This window comes from Anopheles coustani, chromosome 3, assembly GCF_943734705.1.
Source record: "Anopheles coustani chromosome 3, idAnoCousDA_361_x.2, whole genome shotgun sequence".
NCBI classification, from domain to species: Eukaryota; Metazoa; Arthropoda; class Insecta; order Diptera; family Culicidae; genus Anopheles; species Anopheles coustani.
The window spans coordinates 18,158,362-18,171,514 of NC_071288.1; the positions used below are offsets into that span (position 1 = coordinate 18,158,362).

Below are 13,153 nucleotides of genomic sequence, written 5' to 3' on the forward strand. Positions count from 1 at the left end.
GGTCCCTTTAGGATTACGGAAAGGTTACTGGAAGGTAGCGGTTGGCTCAACAGCTTTAGTATTACGGCTGGTTCTACGCTTTTATACGCCTCATTATTGATGTAAATATCCTACATGTGGAGTGTTCCTTCGGATCAAGTCAGAACCAAATCAAATCGAGTCCCAAACAAATCACATCTGATACGAATCACAGACAAATCAAATCTGATTCAAACCTCAATCGAATCAAGTCTTTAGAATCCCTCAAATGGGATTCAAATCTTTAGAATATGTCAAATAGGGTTCAATTCCGAATCCTAATCCGTCATATCATACATGCACATCTAACTTGCCGATTTTTCATATGATTAGTTTAATTCATTGAATTATTTACGTTAAAAAATTAACATTATTCTTCTAATTAAACTCAAACAACACGAACACTCTAGCCAACAGATTCAAGTTTGATGAACCCACCACTAGCTCACCCTTTTCGCCGCGTTTTTGGGGCGAACAGGCGAATTCTCTCCCAAAATACGGGCGAAATTGGCTCTTTACTCTAAATCGCAAATCAAGGTTGCTTTACCTTTCGCCCTTTGGGCGAACCGTTTCCATTCTGGTTTTTTATTAAAAAAAGAAACGACAGTAAAATTTACCTTCAACAAAGTTACGTGTCTTGGAAAGACCTTTCATTTAAGGGGTCAATCGTGCAAATCGGTCGAAAGAATCGATAGTTATTAACAAATTGGCAAATTTTCGCCTTTTAGCAGATTGCTAAGTTTATGTAGACATGATGCGCCACAACATTTCACGTCAGTTGCAAAAGAAACGCCGTGCGCGAAGGACGTGCGTGGATCCGCCGCTGTTCCGTCGTCCATCTGTAATAGTGTGTGTGCTAAACACGGTTTGAAACCGGTTCAAAGTGGCGAATGTGTTCGTTAAACAGCGAACCGGGTTTGCAGTTTTGAAATAGTGTTCGTGCATTTCCATACAAAACCCGGTCCTCGGTGTGAATCGGTTGAATTCCGAACCGATTCGGTGATGTATACAACACACATCTCACACAACTACAGTTTTCGGGTTGCCAAAAGTCAGCAACGAAAAAGCATAGCAGAGAAAAGCGAAGGAAGCAAAAAGCTATCGTTTTAGCGTGAAAGAAGCGCGTATGGATAGTGGCGCTTGGTGGAAAAGAAGGAAAATCTAGAATCGATCGTCTGGCACGTGGAATTATTGTGCCCGCGGGTGGTGAGTGCATTAGAAAGAATTGTGCGTTGCTCGACAGCTGAAATCATCTCCGTTGGTGTGCTATTTTGTGTTGCTCGCGCTTCGAGAGCGTTTTGTTTTTCTTTTTGTTCTCGTCGAAATCTGCTGGTGCTGCGAGCGCGCGTTTACATTGCCGTGGCTCGCAACGTCAACACAAAGCGCCAGCGAAGAAGAATTGCTGTCAAACCAGGCGTAGCAAAATATCGAGATCCGGGAGTTAAAAAAGTAGTACCAGCTGTGCGCAGCGGAGCAAGCGTGTCCCAGTAATATCCAGTGCCGAAACGAAGTGCGTCAGAGGTGTTGTGTGCTGAGCGAAACGTCAAAAAGAATCCAAATAAAAGAAAAATTGCCCGTGGGCTGCAATAAATGCGCGTTTATTTCGCGGGTGGTCTGCGATTGCGTTATGGATCCGAAGTGAGCAAGTGCGCCCATGCCAAACAAATGCTGGATGGAGCAGAAAGGGGAGCCAATCAGTGAATGTTCCATCGGGAAAATGCCCACCATATACACAGAGTGTGTTGCCAGTTGTCATTCCGTCAATCGTCCGTGTCCCAGCGCCACGCATCATCGTTTATCCGTGCGGCCGAATGATAAGGAATAAAATGTCGACCAAAGAGAGGTGATCTTAGCAGGCGCAGCAGTTACAAACAACATCCCGTGTGAGTAGAAATCATCCCAGCAACAACCAGTGAGAAGAAGTGCAGCGCGAAGGAGCAATGCAAGTGAGGTGCGTGATGAGCAATAGCAAAAGCAGCTTCGGTGTGTGCTCGTCAGTTGCGCTGTGCGTGCATTGCGCTAAATAATATTGCACCATCGTGAAACCGTGTCACTAGGTGCGTTGAATGTTGGTTTTTTGTGTCATTCACTAGTGTGGAACCAGTGACGTAGTGTTGTGATTTTTTTCGTTCCTTCGTTCCCACCCCGTGACGAATGTGTGTCTCTGTTTACCCTGCGTGAAGGTTCCTCCACCCTCCAGCCTCGCTCCAGCGTATCCAGCAACTTTCCATACCCGCCCCTACCACTGGCACACACTGCAGCAGCTCGGCGTCTTTCGGGTCCGCCTCCGCGGCGGTGGTAGTTGCGGAGAGGAATGTGCAGCAAATTCGCGCCCGAACGCCGCCCTCAACGTAGCCGACCATGGGAAAATCCAAGTTTCCCGGCAAACCGTCGCGTTTGGTGAACAAGAAGCGCGTCTCGGTCCTGTCGCCCGCCGGGCTCACGCTGAGCGATGAGGACAACCAGGAGAATGGCCAACAACAGCAGCAGCAGCAGCAACTGCTACAACAGCAACAGCAGCATGCACTCGTCGCATCAGCTGCTGTCGCTTGTACGGCGCCAACCGCCTCCCCTTCCGGCGGTGCCGCGCCGGCGCCTACCGTTGCTTCGCGAACGAGCAGTGAGAAATCCACCTTCGCTCACCGAAGGGAACACCACTCATCTGTGACGGCAGCGCGAGCAACAACAAAAACGTCAGCATCGTCCGGCACGTTGGTGGTAGAGAACGATAATTGCAGACGAAACGGCAGCGCCCGAAACGGTGACGAACACGAATCAGCAGCATCAAAGGTACGGTTCTATTAATTTGTTTTATAAATTCACACAACCCAAGTTTCCAGTTTACTCCAACCACCCAAAATGCATCATCGATTGACAAACGACGATTTGACAACGCCTGTGTCGTGCGGGATGCTGCTCAATGCCCAAAGCGATGGTAATAAACACCCTCTCAAAAAACATTTGTGAGTGTGATGGCCATCTTATCTCTACCCCCTCGTGGTCGCTATATCAACTCACTGCACTTGGTTTGATTAAAATGTGCATTTCATCTTTTATGTTTATTGTCCCTTCCCAGGAACCACAAAGTATCATTAACTGTGAATTTAATCACTCGTTATGATTCTTATTCAATTCAAAGAACCAGAAATGAAATTGAACAGTCATTTTTGTAAATTGAAACGTTCATAAACATGTGATTACCAATTTTGGAGCATGAATAAGTGATCCATTTTTTGCCAGTAAACCGTTAAATTATAATCATCTTAGTGATATTTTATCTATGAAAATATCTTTTAATCATATCAAAACCCGTGCCTTAAATATTGAATTTGGAAAGTAAGTTTTCTTCTTGAAATGGTACACTCTAATAATCACAATTTACTTTGGATGTGATAAACATATTCTCTAAAACGCTCTTTATTATTTCCCACGAAAACATTTTAAAAGGCTCTTCTGCATTCGATGCATCTGTACAATTTTCTTCTTTTCCGCTTAACGACGTTTTCCGGTCAATTTTTTAATCCACGGCGGGATGGGCTTAAAGAAGCGATTCCAAAACCTACGACAAACACATCTGCCTCTACGCTCGATCGGATGGCTCACTTTCTTGATCCGATAGTCACAAGAGCGCGCCCTGTCTGGTCTGGTGCCGTTTACTTTGCCTACTTTCTTTGCTGCCAAAAGCTGCACGAAGAGAAACAGTATCTGCCCTCCGGAGAGAAGGGATGGGTTTTTTAAAGGCTGTTTTTTTCGTTTCGTTTGTCCCTCCCCGATGCAAAGGTCGAGTTCAATTTGTTTCGTTACCTATATCTTACCTGCCGCTCTTTGGCGGTCTCCCAGGGGCTAGACTTGGCCGCTTTCTTTTCTTCCCACTTCCTGCCCTCCGCCACTTTCGGCCTCCCATCCCTTCGTTCGTTGTCTTCCCTAGCTTTCGGTCCTTGGCATCGTGTGTTAACACATGCTCTCGCAATAATGCGTACGACGACGACGAGGAGGACCATCGTCGTGTTCCCTACTGCGCCTTTCTTCCCTAATCTTCCCAAAAATTGAAGTCCCAGACGGCGACCCCCAGAACGCGAACCGGAACCGGCCGACGAAACGCGCGCACAACGGTGATCGTGTCGCTTGTATGTGCGATCATGGGCCCGACCGAACGGCACCAAAAATAGAGGAGAGAAAAAAAATGCAGGGAACTGCATCTCGGTGCGCATATGTTACGCGTTGTTGCGTCCACGGTCTCTCTTTCCCTCCTCGAATCCGTCATGTTGTGCCAAGGTCTGTGTGTGCCGTCCTTCCCTGCTGTGTTGCTGCACGCCACGGGTTGCATTCCGGCTGTTACCGCTCGAGAGCCTACGTGCGACCATGAGCAACACGAAAACGAAACGGTCGCTCGTTTCGTCTATGCCCGGAACAGCGTAGGAAAAAGGAAAACCGATCGCACAAAGCGGGGGAAAAGCGGCGCGTTGCAAACAGCTGAGTAAAAAAGGGGAAATTCCATCGGATGGTAGGGCTGGAGGCAATCCCGGATCGCAATAAAAGAGGTTTTAAATAGATATCACCTCGAAATGTCTTTCCACCGTGTGCCGCCAATGGCTATGGCTTTAATCTACAGCATGAATGCATGATTGGAGGCATGTTTCTTTCAAGAAAAGGTTGGAAACATGATTGAATTTATCAATCAAAATAAACCAGTAAGCGCCAGAGGGGGTCCCATTTTCATAATTTCCCCATAATTGATTAAAATCCATTACTTCAATTACAATTAAGTGGAACATGTTCCGTTTTTTTTTTCTGCGGCGCCATCGAGCGAAAGACAAACACCAAACTGCGATAATCGATCGATCAACGCCTGGTCCAGCAAGCTTCGCACTCATTTCATTAATTTTCGCCAGAACCCATACACAACCCGACCGCATTGTTCAACGACGGCGGCCGCAAATTAAGTACGGAGTACGGGTTTCCTTCTTTTTTCCCCCTTCCTATCTGTTGTTGGCTTTCCATTTTTCTGCAAAACCGTCATTGTGTTCCGTTCCCGGGGCTGGAAACAAACATCCATCAGCCATCCATCCATCCATCCATCCGTTCGCTGCAGCACCAGCATGTTCCTGAGCGCCGGTAAGCGCCACCACGTTTCATTCTAGGTGTGTGTGTGTTTAAGGGGTAGAACACGGGCCATACTGGTGGTGTATCCCTTTTGCTTTTATAACGAGGACGTTGACAGGGGCGCTCGCTGCCGAACAAATCCAGGTGCAACGTAACGCGAAAAGCGTTTCATAAACTCCGCTCGAGTTTTCCCTCCGTTTCCCCTCAGCCCGGCCAGTTCAATCCCCTACGAAACCTTCCGTCCGTTCGTTCGTTCGTTCGGATTTCCATCGCCACAGAGGAACTGGTTTCCTTCTCATTCACTGGCATTCCACTCCGCATGGCGTGTCCCTCCGTCGAGTTGACGTTTTCAGCTCGGCCGTTTTCACGCTCGTTGTCACCACACCGCAGTCTTTGCGTTATATTTTATGCAACAACAACAACAACAACAACAACATTGACGGCAACGAGCATCGGAACACGAACTCGGAGCAACACTCTCTTGCCCCGGGAGCTATTATTAATCGATGCCGCCACCGCCGATGCCGCGTTTTTGCCTCGGCCAGATGGACGGATGGATGTGTTGGTACTTTCTTGAAGTTGTGTATGCAAATGTGTGGCAAGCGAGCGGACGGGGGAAAAAGAGGAGGGGTTGGGAAACGCTTCTAGAACGCCCCTTCTCAGACGGAAGGACTCGTTCGAAGGAATCCAGTGGCGCCCCGGAAAAACTGGCTTGAGCGTACGATGAGCGAAACAATTTGAGCACTTGAGGTAATTTGTGTACGTGTGCGTGTTGTCCACTGGATATGACACACTTTTAATTTGAATGAATTTTTAAATTTTTTGAACTACCTCGAGATTGATATTTGCCTCATCGAAATATATAGTAACAAACGATTTGAAAAACACAAATAGTCGTAACTAACCGGAGCACAAATTTGTTTACACCAATCTTGCGTGTAGCTAAATCAATCAAGTGGCGGTGAAAATTTTGCCCGTGAAAGAAAATTACACAAAGGGCACCGTAGCTCATTCATCGAAACAGCATCGCCGTGCAGCTTTCCCGAGGCCACACACACACATACGCGAACGCTCAGTAAATTGACCAGGTGCGTTTACGCTGTCTCCGACCCATTCCCCTGCCGCTTTCCACAACCCCCTTCGCCAACGCGGGAAGTTTCCTCGTCGTTTCGGATCAATTTTTACATCCAGCGCGCAGGGCGATGATTACCCCACCGAACAACCACCGAAACACAACACAACACCCCACCGGTGTGGCGGTGGTGGACGCGCGACCACCCGGTTGGCCCTCCCCCCGCCAACCCTGCCCTTAGGGTGGCTCGACAAAACAGAGAAAGAGCGAGCATAAAAATGAGCTGCGTTCGAGAGCACGGAAAAGGGATCGCGATTTCGTGTCTCCCGGGGAGGAGAGAGAGACAGAGAAAGGAAGAGTCGCGGACCGCGAGATTTGGTTTCTCGCGACGATGAGATTGAACTCTTTCTCACCACGACCAGAGAGTTTCTTAAAAGGGTGGTTGTTTGGGGGATGGTGGCCTAAGGGGACGGAAAAGGGTAGTTTGTAACGAAACCGTTTTCCCTGTTTGTATGCGCCGTTGTAATGCATTTGCTCACTCTCTCGCTCTTGTTCCACAAACTCATGTGGTGTTGGTGTGTATGTGTGTGCTGGACCACCCTCCTGTCGGCCACCCGGCCGCTTCTGGAGGGTGCAAAAGGAAAGAGCCACCCTCCGCCATAAGAAAAGAAGTGTTGCCAATGTCGGTGCGACCAAGCAAAAAGTGGGAACAGGAGTGAAGGGGGCAGGGGAACCGGATGGGCAGAACGGCCGACGAATGTCTGCGAGTGCGCATTGGAGAAACGCGCGTCGTGGTTGTTGCTTTTATTTCACAACAAAACACAACTAACACCCCAAAACGAAGGGCGCGGCGGAAGGGAGGGAGAGGGTGGCGGTTAGCATTTTCCTCCGAGATTGGCCAAGGGCATGAAAGGCAGGGTGGGGAGGCAGGGTTGCCAAAAAATAACAACAACAAAGCATCGCTTGTAAGCAACGCTTTACCGATGAGCAAACGAGAGAGAACGAGTTCTACGAGAAGGCATGATTTTGATGGTGGAAAAACACATACAAAAAACCGAAAATGCTGGAGGAAAATTTGGGTGACACACTAAAATCTCCGGACGAAAAAGGCCATTTTCATTTCCTCAGAATCAGGCTCGGAAGAGGCCGATGAAATCCTATCAAAACTCATCCACCAAACAAAAACAGTTGTTCTAAAAGTTGGATTCTAAATTCGTTACATAATTTTTCTTACAAACAAATCAGAGATGCAAAAAATACCAATGAAACGTCAAACTGACAATGCAATCTCCGAACTGCAGGAATGTCCTTTTTTCGGTCGCCATGGTTTCCTTTTCCTGATTAATTCTTCCTCTCTCTCTCGCTCACTCTCTGTCGGCTTTCTCCTATTATGTCCACGTTGTGAATAACCTTTTGACCGAACGATGAACTGGAGCGCGAGCCACACGAAAAGATACCGCCAGGAGAGAAAATGGAAAGATAATCGAGATGACGAGGCGAGATATATTCCCCAGAACGTACGAGATGACACCGCGAGAGCGGAGGAAAACGCAAATTAGTGGTACATATTAAATGAAATTATAATGAGAAATTTTGAGTTGATACACAACTTCTTATTCGTTCATTTATGAAGATAAAACGAAGCATTCTAAAAGGGGTTTGATTTTGTATTGTTACACTTTGTAACACGTTTTGACTAATAGCATTTACCACTTTCAAAAGTGGTACTTTGAAATAACATTTGGTGTGGGAAGTGAATGCAAGTTTCGCGGCCAGCGGGAATGTCGGGGTTCGAAGGCGCAGTCAAGGGCCAAGGCACGGTAGATAGTAACAACTTCCAATAGATAACGATAACAAGCCGTAGACATACGCTTGCCTTCGTAGCGTCGCCCCGTCTGTGGTGTATGCGCCTGTTAATGGCGTAATGTTTGCCGTCCCTTCGTTTGCCACCCAGTTTTTAAATGCCTTCCCTTGAACATCAGCTACGATAAGGCGCTGCAAAAATCACCGCAGAAGGATGGTGACCGGGCAGAGTAAGAGTGGAAATGTTGGAAAAAGAAAACCCCCAAATGCAGCACCGAAAAGGAACATACTTTAGTTACTCTCTTCCTCCGGGCGGCATCTAGCGGAATGCCATTATGCTCTCATCAAAATTCGAGAGTGAAGCCAAAGTAGCTAGCTTGCCTCAAGAAACATCATCTCCATCATCTTCATGGTCCATGTCGACGACAACGACGGTGTGCAAATGAGCCGCGAGCTATGCTTCCCTTTGTGCCGGGGACGGGAAATGTTCTAGAATGTTGCCCTTTTTTACGTCATCTTATGGATTTTTTGGTTTATTTTTTGACACACACACACACCACCCTGTTGTGGACCCCTGCATACCTTGACTCGCGCGAAAAACCGTGTAGTTCGGTCGCGAATTCCTCCGGGAGAGACGAGACAATTCTCCTCGATTCGCATTCGGCATTCGGAGTTGATAATGGAGATAAAAGGAGGAGAGCGCATGAGTGCGAGAGACAATGCAGTTTACTACGGTCCGGGTGTCGCGGCACTGGAGGGGACAGGTGAACGGAAGCAAGAACACGCGCGAATGACACACACCAACACTATCGTGGACAGCAACACTTTTCCTCGAGGGCGAGCGAGTTTTCCACGCACTCATGAAGCTGCTGAACGGAAAATGATCCTTTTCTGTTCTGCTGCAAAGGTGCGCAATCGTGGTTAGAATTTGCATATCAATTTTGACGAATTTGAAATGCGATGCAAAACTAACTTGCAAGTACTTGTGTAGAAATATTTAAAAAATGATTTCCACGTAATACTAATCGCTTGATGTCGTTTTGTATGCCTTATTTTTCGATCAGTTTATTTTTTGATTAAGAACAGCTCTACATCATTTTCCTCCGATAACGTTAAACACAAACAAAGTCAATGTTTATATCAACAATTTAATCTCCAGTTGATGCAAGCACAAAGCAACTCCAAGCTGAAGCAAACGTTTTTAATTGTATTTATTTATTTCACAGTTGCAGATTGTTTGGGAATGACTCGCCAATCTTCAAGTGTGCGATTTAAATACATGGTTTATGAACCTATTAGCTTGTTTACCATCTTGAAATCGCTTTTAATTCGTTTATTTCCAGGAAGGAATGTTTAAATATTTTTACGAACGATTTCAATCGCTTGGCTAAACTTCAACGATAGAGGAAAACATTCACAAACATAAAAAAGTAAACAATAATCGTTACCAATAGGATTGGTGATTAGTGAACAAACCGTAGCATGTTTTCAAAGACAAGCTTTGTAAATGTTTTCTTCTCCACCATTTACTGGTGCGGATAGCTCCAACTAACGTAAAGAGAAATGCAAATCGTAGGGCGTTCCGGTGACATTTCAATATCCAAAATCCCGCAAAACCCACCACCACATCCACTCACGGTCTCGGATCCTGTCAAATCCCATCGTTTCGTCGCTGGGCAATTTATTTAAGCCTTCGGCCCTTTGCCTTCGGACACTTGAATGGATTCGTTCTATTTTTTTCCCTTCACATTTTGCAACACTCTGGCATGGAAATTGACTTGCTATCGGCCGGTTCTCGATTCCATCGATGTATTCGAATGAGGGAAACTCGAACAAACAAATCCCATGCCCGGGACATCCCAGTGGCGTTGGGGTTTCGATGACGATTTCGCTAGCGGCAGATTTTGGTTTTTGTGGTTGATTGTATGGAAACAAAAATTGGGAATTGGAAAAATCGTACCTCTTTTTTTTATAACAACAGATCCGATCGATCACTAGTTATCGTTTAAAACCTCGTCCAAATTGCACCAGCATCACTCGACATCACAACTGCATGTACCGAGAGTTTTTTTTTAAATCGTTTGATGAACATCTTTTTCTGTTCACGTTCTGTCTTTCTGGTAGAAGAACTGCAGTAAAATAGAATTAAATTAGCGTTAAACAATCGTTTTAACGCTCTACATATTATCCCACTCACGTTCGTTCCAAACCCGATTGCAAATGTGCGATTGCACGATGATTCAATCGGATTAAAATTATTAATAATCCCGCCTTCCGTAAGGAAGCATATCGAATTGAATTAATTTCTTAATCACCCAACTTTGCCGAGAGGGGGGGGAGAAAACCAGTTCAGCTGAAGGGAAAAAGCACTTTCGTCCATTCTGTAACGTCGGGTTTTACGAAAGTATCATCGATTCTCGTACCAACGAGCAATCTAATTGCAGCCACAATAATGGCCGCACAATGGAAATAGAAATTGTATTTGATCATCCCCTCGGAAAGCAGCAGGTTCTGGTTTTGGTTCCGGCCGAGAACCGGCATGTCACCCTCGTCCTTTTCGAAATGTCTTTTTTTGCCAGCAACGACTCATGCTGAACGGTGTGGCGTTCATTCCGCCAAACGCCGGTCCTTGCACTCACAAAATATCTCCGAGAACTCTGCCAGTAATTCCACGAACGATTCGGATGATCCGGACAGAGTTTTTCCTCCCCGCAAGTGGAGGAGAGTGGAGATTTGCGGGACGCAATTCAATTATTCTCATAAACCGCTCACTGCCGGAGCGAAAGCACACCAAACGGAGATGGGAACGATTTAATCAAATGGTACATTTCGCAGCCAGGACATGCCGCCCCCGCCCCCTTCCCGGTGGTTTTCCGGCGTTTGTCAGGAGTTTCTCGCCAGTAATTGCACCGGAGTGGCATGCAACGATTCCGAATCGATTCGCCGGATCGAACGAACAGGACGAAAGGTTGGAAAATGCGTCCTTTTTTACCATTCGAACATTCGAACGCCGTGTGGTTTCATGCATCTGCACCGATACGACGATCCATTCCTGGCGGTGTGGTGTATTGGATAAAGTTTTCCCGGGTGGTATTTTCCCCAAACAAAACTTTTCCTCGATACAACATATGTCCCAGCTTCTCACGCCCGAACGGTCAACGCTAGGCGCGCCCCCTCCAGTCTGCCATCTGGAGGAAAATCACTAAAATCATAAACCACCCACCTCCTCCTCTTTCCTCTCCTCCCAGTTGATGCCGAAATACGAATTATTTTCCTAACAAGGAATAAGTTTTGCCATTTTCTCCGCTCCCTCCCCTCCTCCGCCCTACCACCCCTCGGGGAAACACACACATGTGGGTGCGAGTGTGAAAGTTCGGCAACCCCACGAAGCTCCCAATTTATAATCGCAGGATCGGTGTGCGCGGCGCCGCCCGTGTGTGTGGGTGTGTTCGGTCGATGAAGCATCTGTTTTAGCACCTTCTCGCAACAACGCCGGTCGGTAATGGCGTATGTTGGTCCGGGGAAACAATTGTTAGAATTATTTGAGCAACGGCATTTCGGGGCTGCAGGGATCTATGGACGAAACAGCCCGGAAGCTTATGCGGACTGGAGATGTAGGAGTTTCGTTCTGTTTGTTGTCCCGATTATCTACTTACTGGACGTGCGAGGTGTGCACAAATGCTTGCGGATTTTGCGGAGTGCATAGAATCGGATTAAGCTGTTTCGGATATAAATTTCCGGCCCGGCGCCGCTGGATATGCTATTTGTGATATCGTTGTATTCATTTATGTTACTCATTATTTAGTTTTGAAAAGTTTGTCCATGGTAAACTGATGTGTGTTCCAAATAGAAAGTAGTGAAAGAATTACTAAAAAGAATAATTGATTTCAAAAAAAGTTCGAGTTTGACGACCGCTGATTTAACAACGAAATATACTTTCTTTTTCCCTATCGAAATATTGTCCAAATTTTGACAATCGTCATGTTTTTTAGTAAAATATCTACACAAACATATTTAATCGTTAATCAATAATCTACCCAAGAGGAAAAGCTGGCCCCGATTGTTGCACAACAGATTTGCATTCGACGTGCCGTGCCGGGTTCAAGCGAGCAATCATGGCTGGCAAATAGCAAGTTTGCAGCTTGATTAGCCACTTTCCGCCCCCTTGGAAAAGTCGTGGAAAAAGCGCTCACTGCATTTCCCAACAAGCAACACAACTAGCAATTGGCTTCAAAACGCCCCGCGGAGCCCGTTTTGATTTCCAATTTGTCGGTGCTAACGAATCACAACGAATCTCTTGCGAGTGCAAACGGGCGAACACCGATATTGGCACATTTCACTGCCTGCCTGAATAACCGTGTCCATGGCCGTGTGTGTGTGTTTGGCGTGACCGCAAGGACTACGACTCTGGTTGTGAATTCAAATATCGAACGTGGCGAATCGGTGAGTTCATCACAGTGGGTAAGGAAGCTGGTGTGCATCATCCTGAAAACCCTTTCGGGTGGGAGCAGCCATTTTGACGTCTCATTCTCATCACCTCGACAAGGGCGTCGTGTGTGCATGTTTCGGTTCTAATCGACGCTGTTTGAATATTCTACAACATACGCTACTGATCTCCCACAATACGATACAACAAACGTCATCGTTGGGGAAGTTCGTTTGTGTCATAAACAAAAACGTTCGCTGATTCATCCGATTGTCACGCAGTGAAGTATCGCGCGGACATGCTACAGATAAATTGAAACGAAACCCTTTGACCGCGTCGCCCTTTTCCTGTTTCGCCCGCCATCACGTGACGTTCGGTGGTTTACTGTTTTGACAGCTTCCCGATGGCCATCAAATGCAATTCGATTGCGCTCGAAAGCTTTCTCTCGGCCGAGCGGAACGTAATCTGATGATGCTTTCTGACGCGTGGCATTAGTTTTAGAACGGAACGCGTTGAAAGATGGCACCGGGGAAGGGATGGGAAATATTTTCCACCGTTTTTGAGGGGCGGAAAAATGATGCCAATTACTTGAGTCAGCTCGCGAAGGGACTGGGGATTTTCTTTTTGTCTCGTATTGTTCTCCGAACAAAACGAAGGGCGTTGGATGCGATTTTCAATCAATTTTTCCGCCACGCTAAACAAAACACTGGGAAGAAAATCAAATGTGACCC

The 13,153-nt window shown here is 46.6% G+C and overlaps 1 protein-coding gene across 1 annotated transcript in view; it reads left to right on the forward strand.

Annotated features, from left to right (window-relative positions):
- The first annotated feature begins 2,334 nt into the window (after window positions 1-2,334).
- Window positions 2,335-13,153, forward strand: part of LOC131272289 (histone-lysine N-methyltransferase trithorax) — a 91,276-nt gene continuing 80,457 nt past the window's right edge. Inside the window, exon 1 of the mRNA XM_058273969.1 lies at window positions 2,335-2,808. Within this exon, the coding sequence (XP_058129952.1) occupies window positions 2,380-2,808 (429 nt within the window). The 5' untranslated portion in view covers window positions 2,335-2,379. The remainder of the gene's footprint in view (window positions 2,809-13,153) is intronic.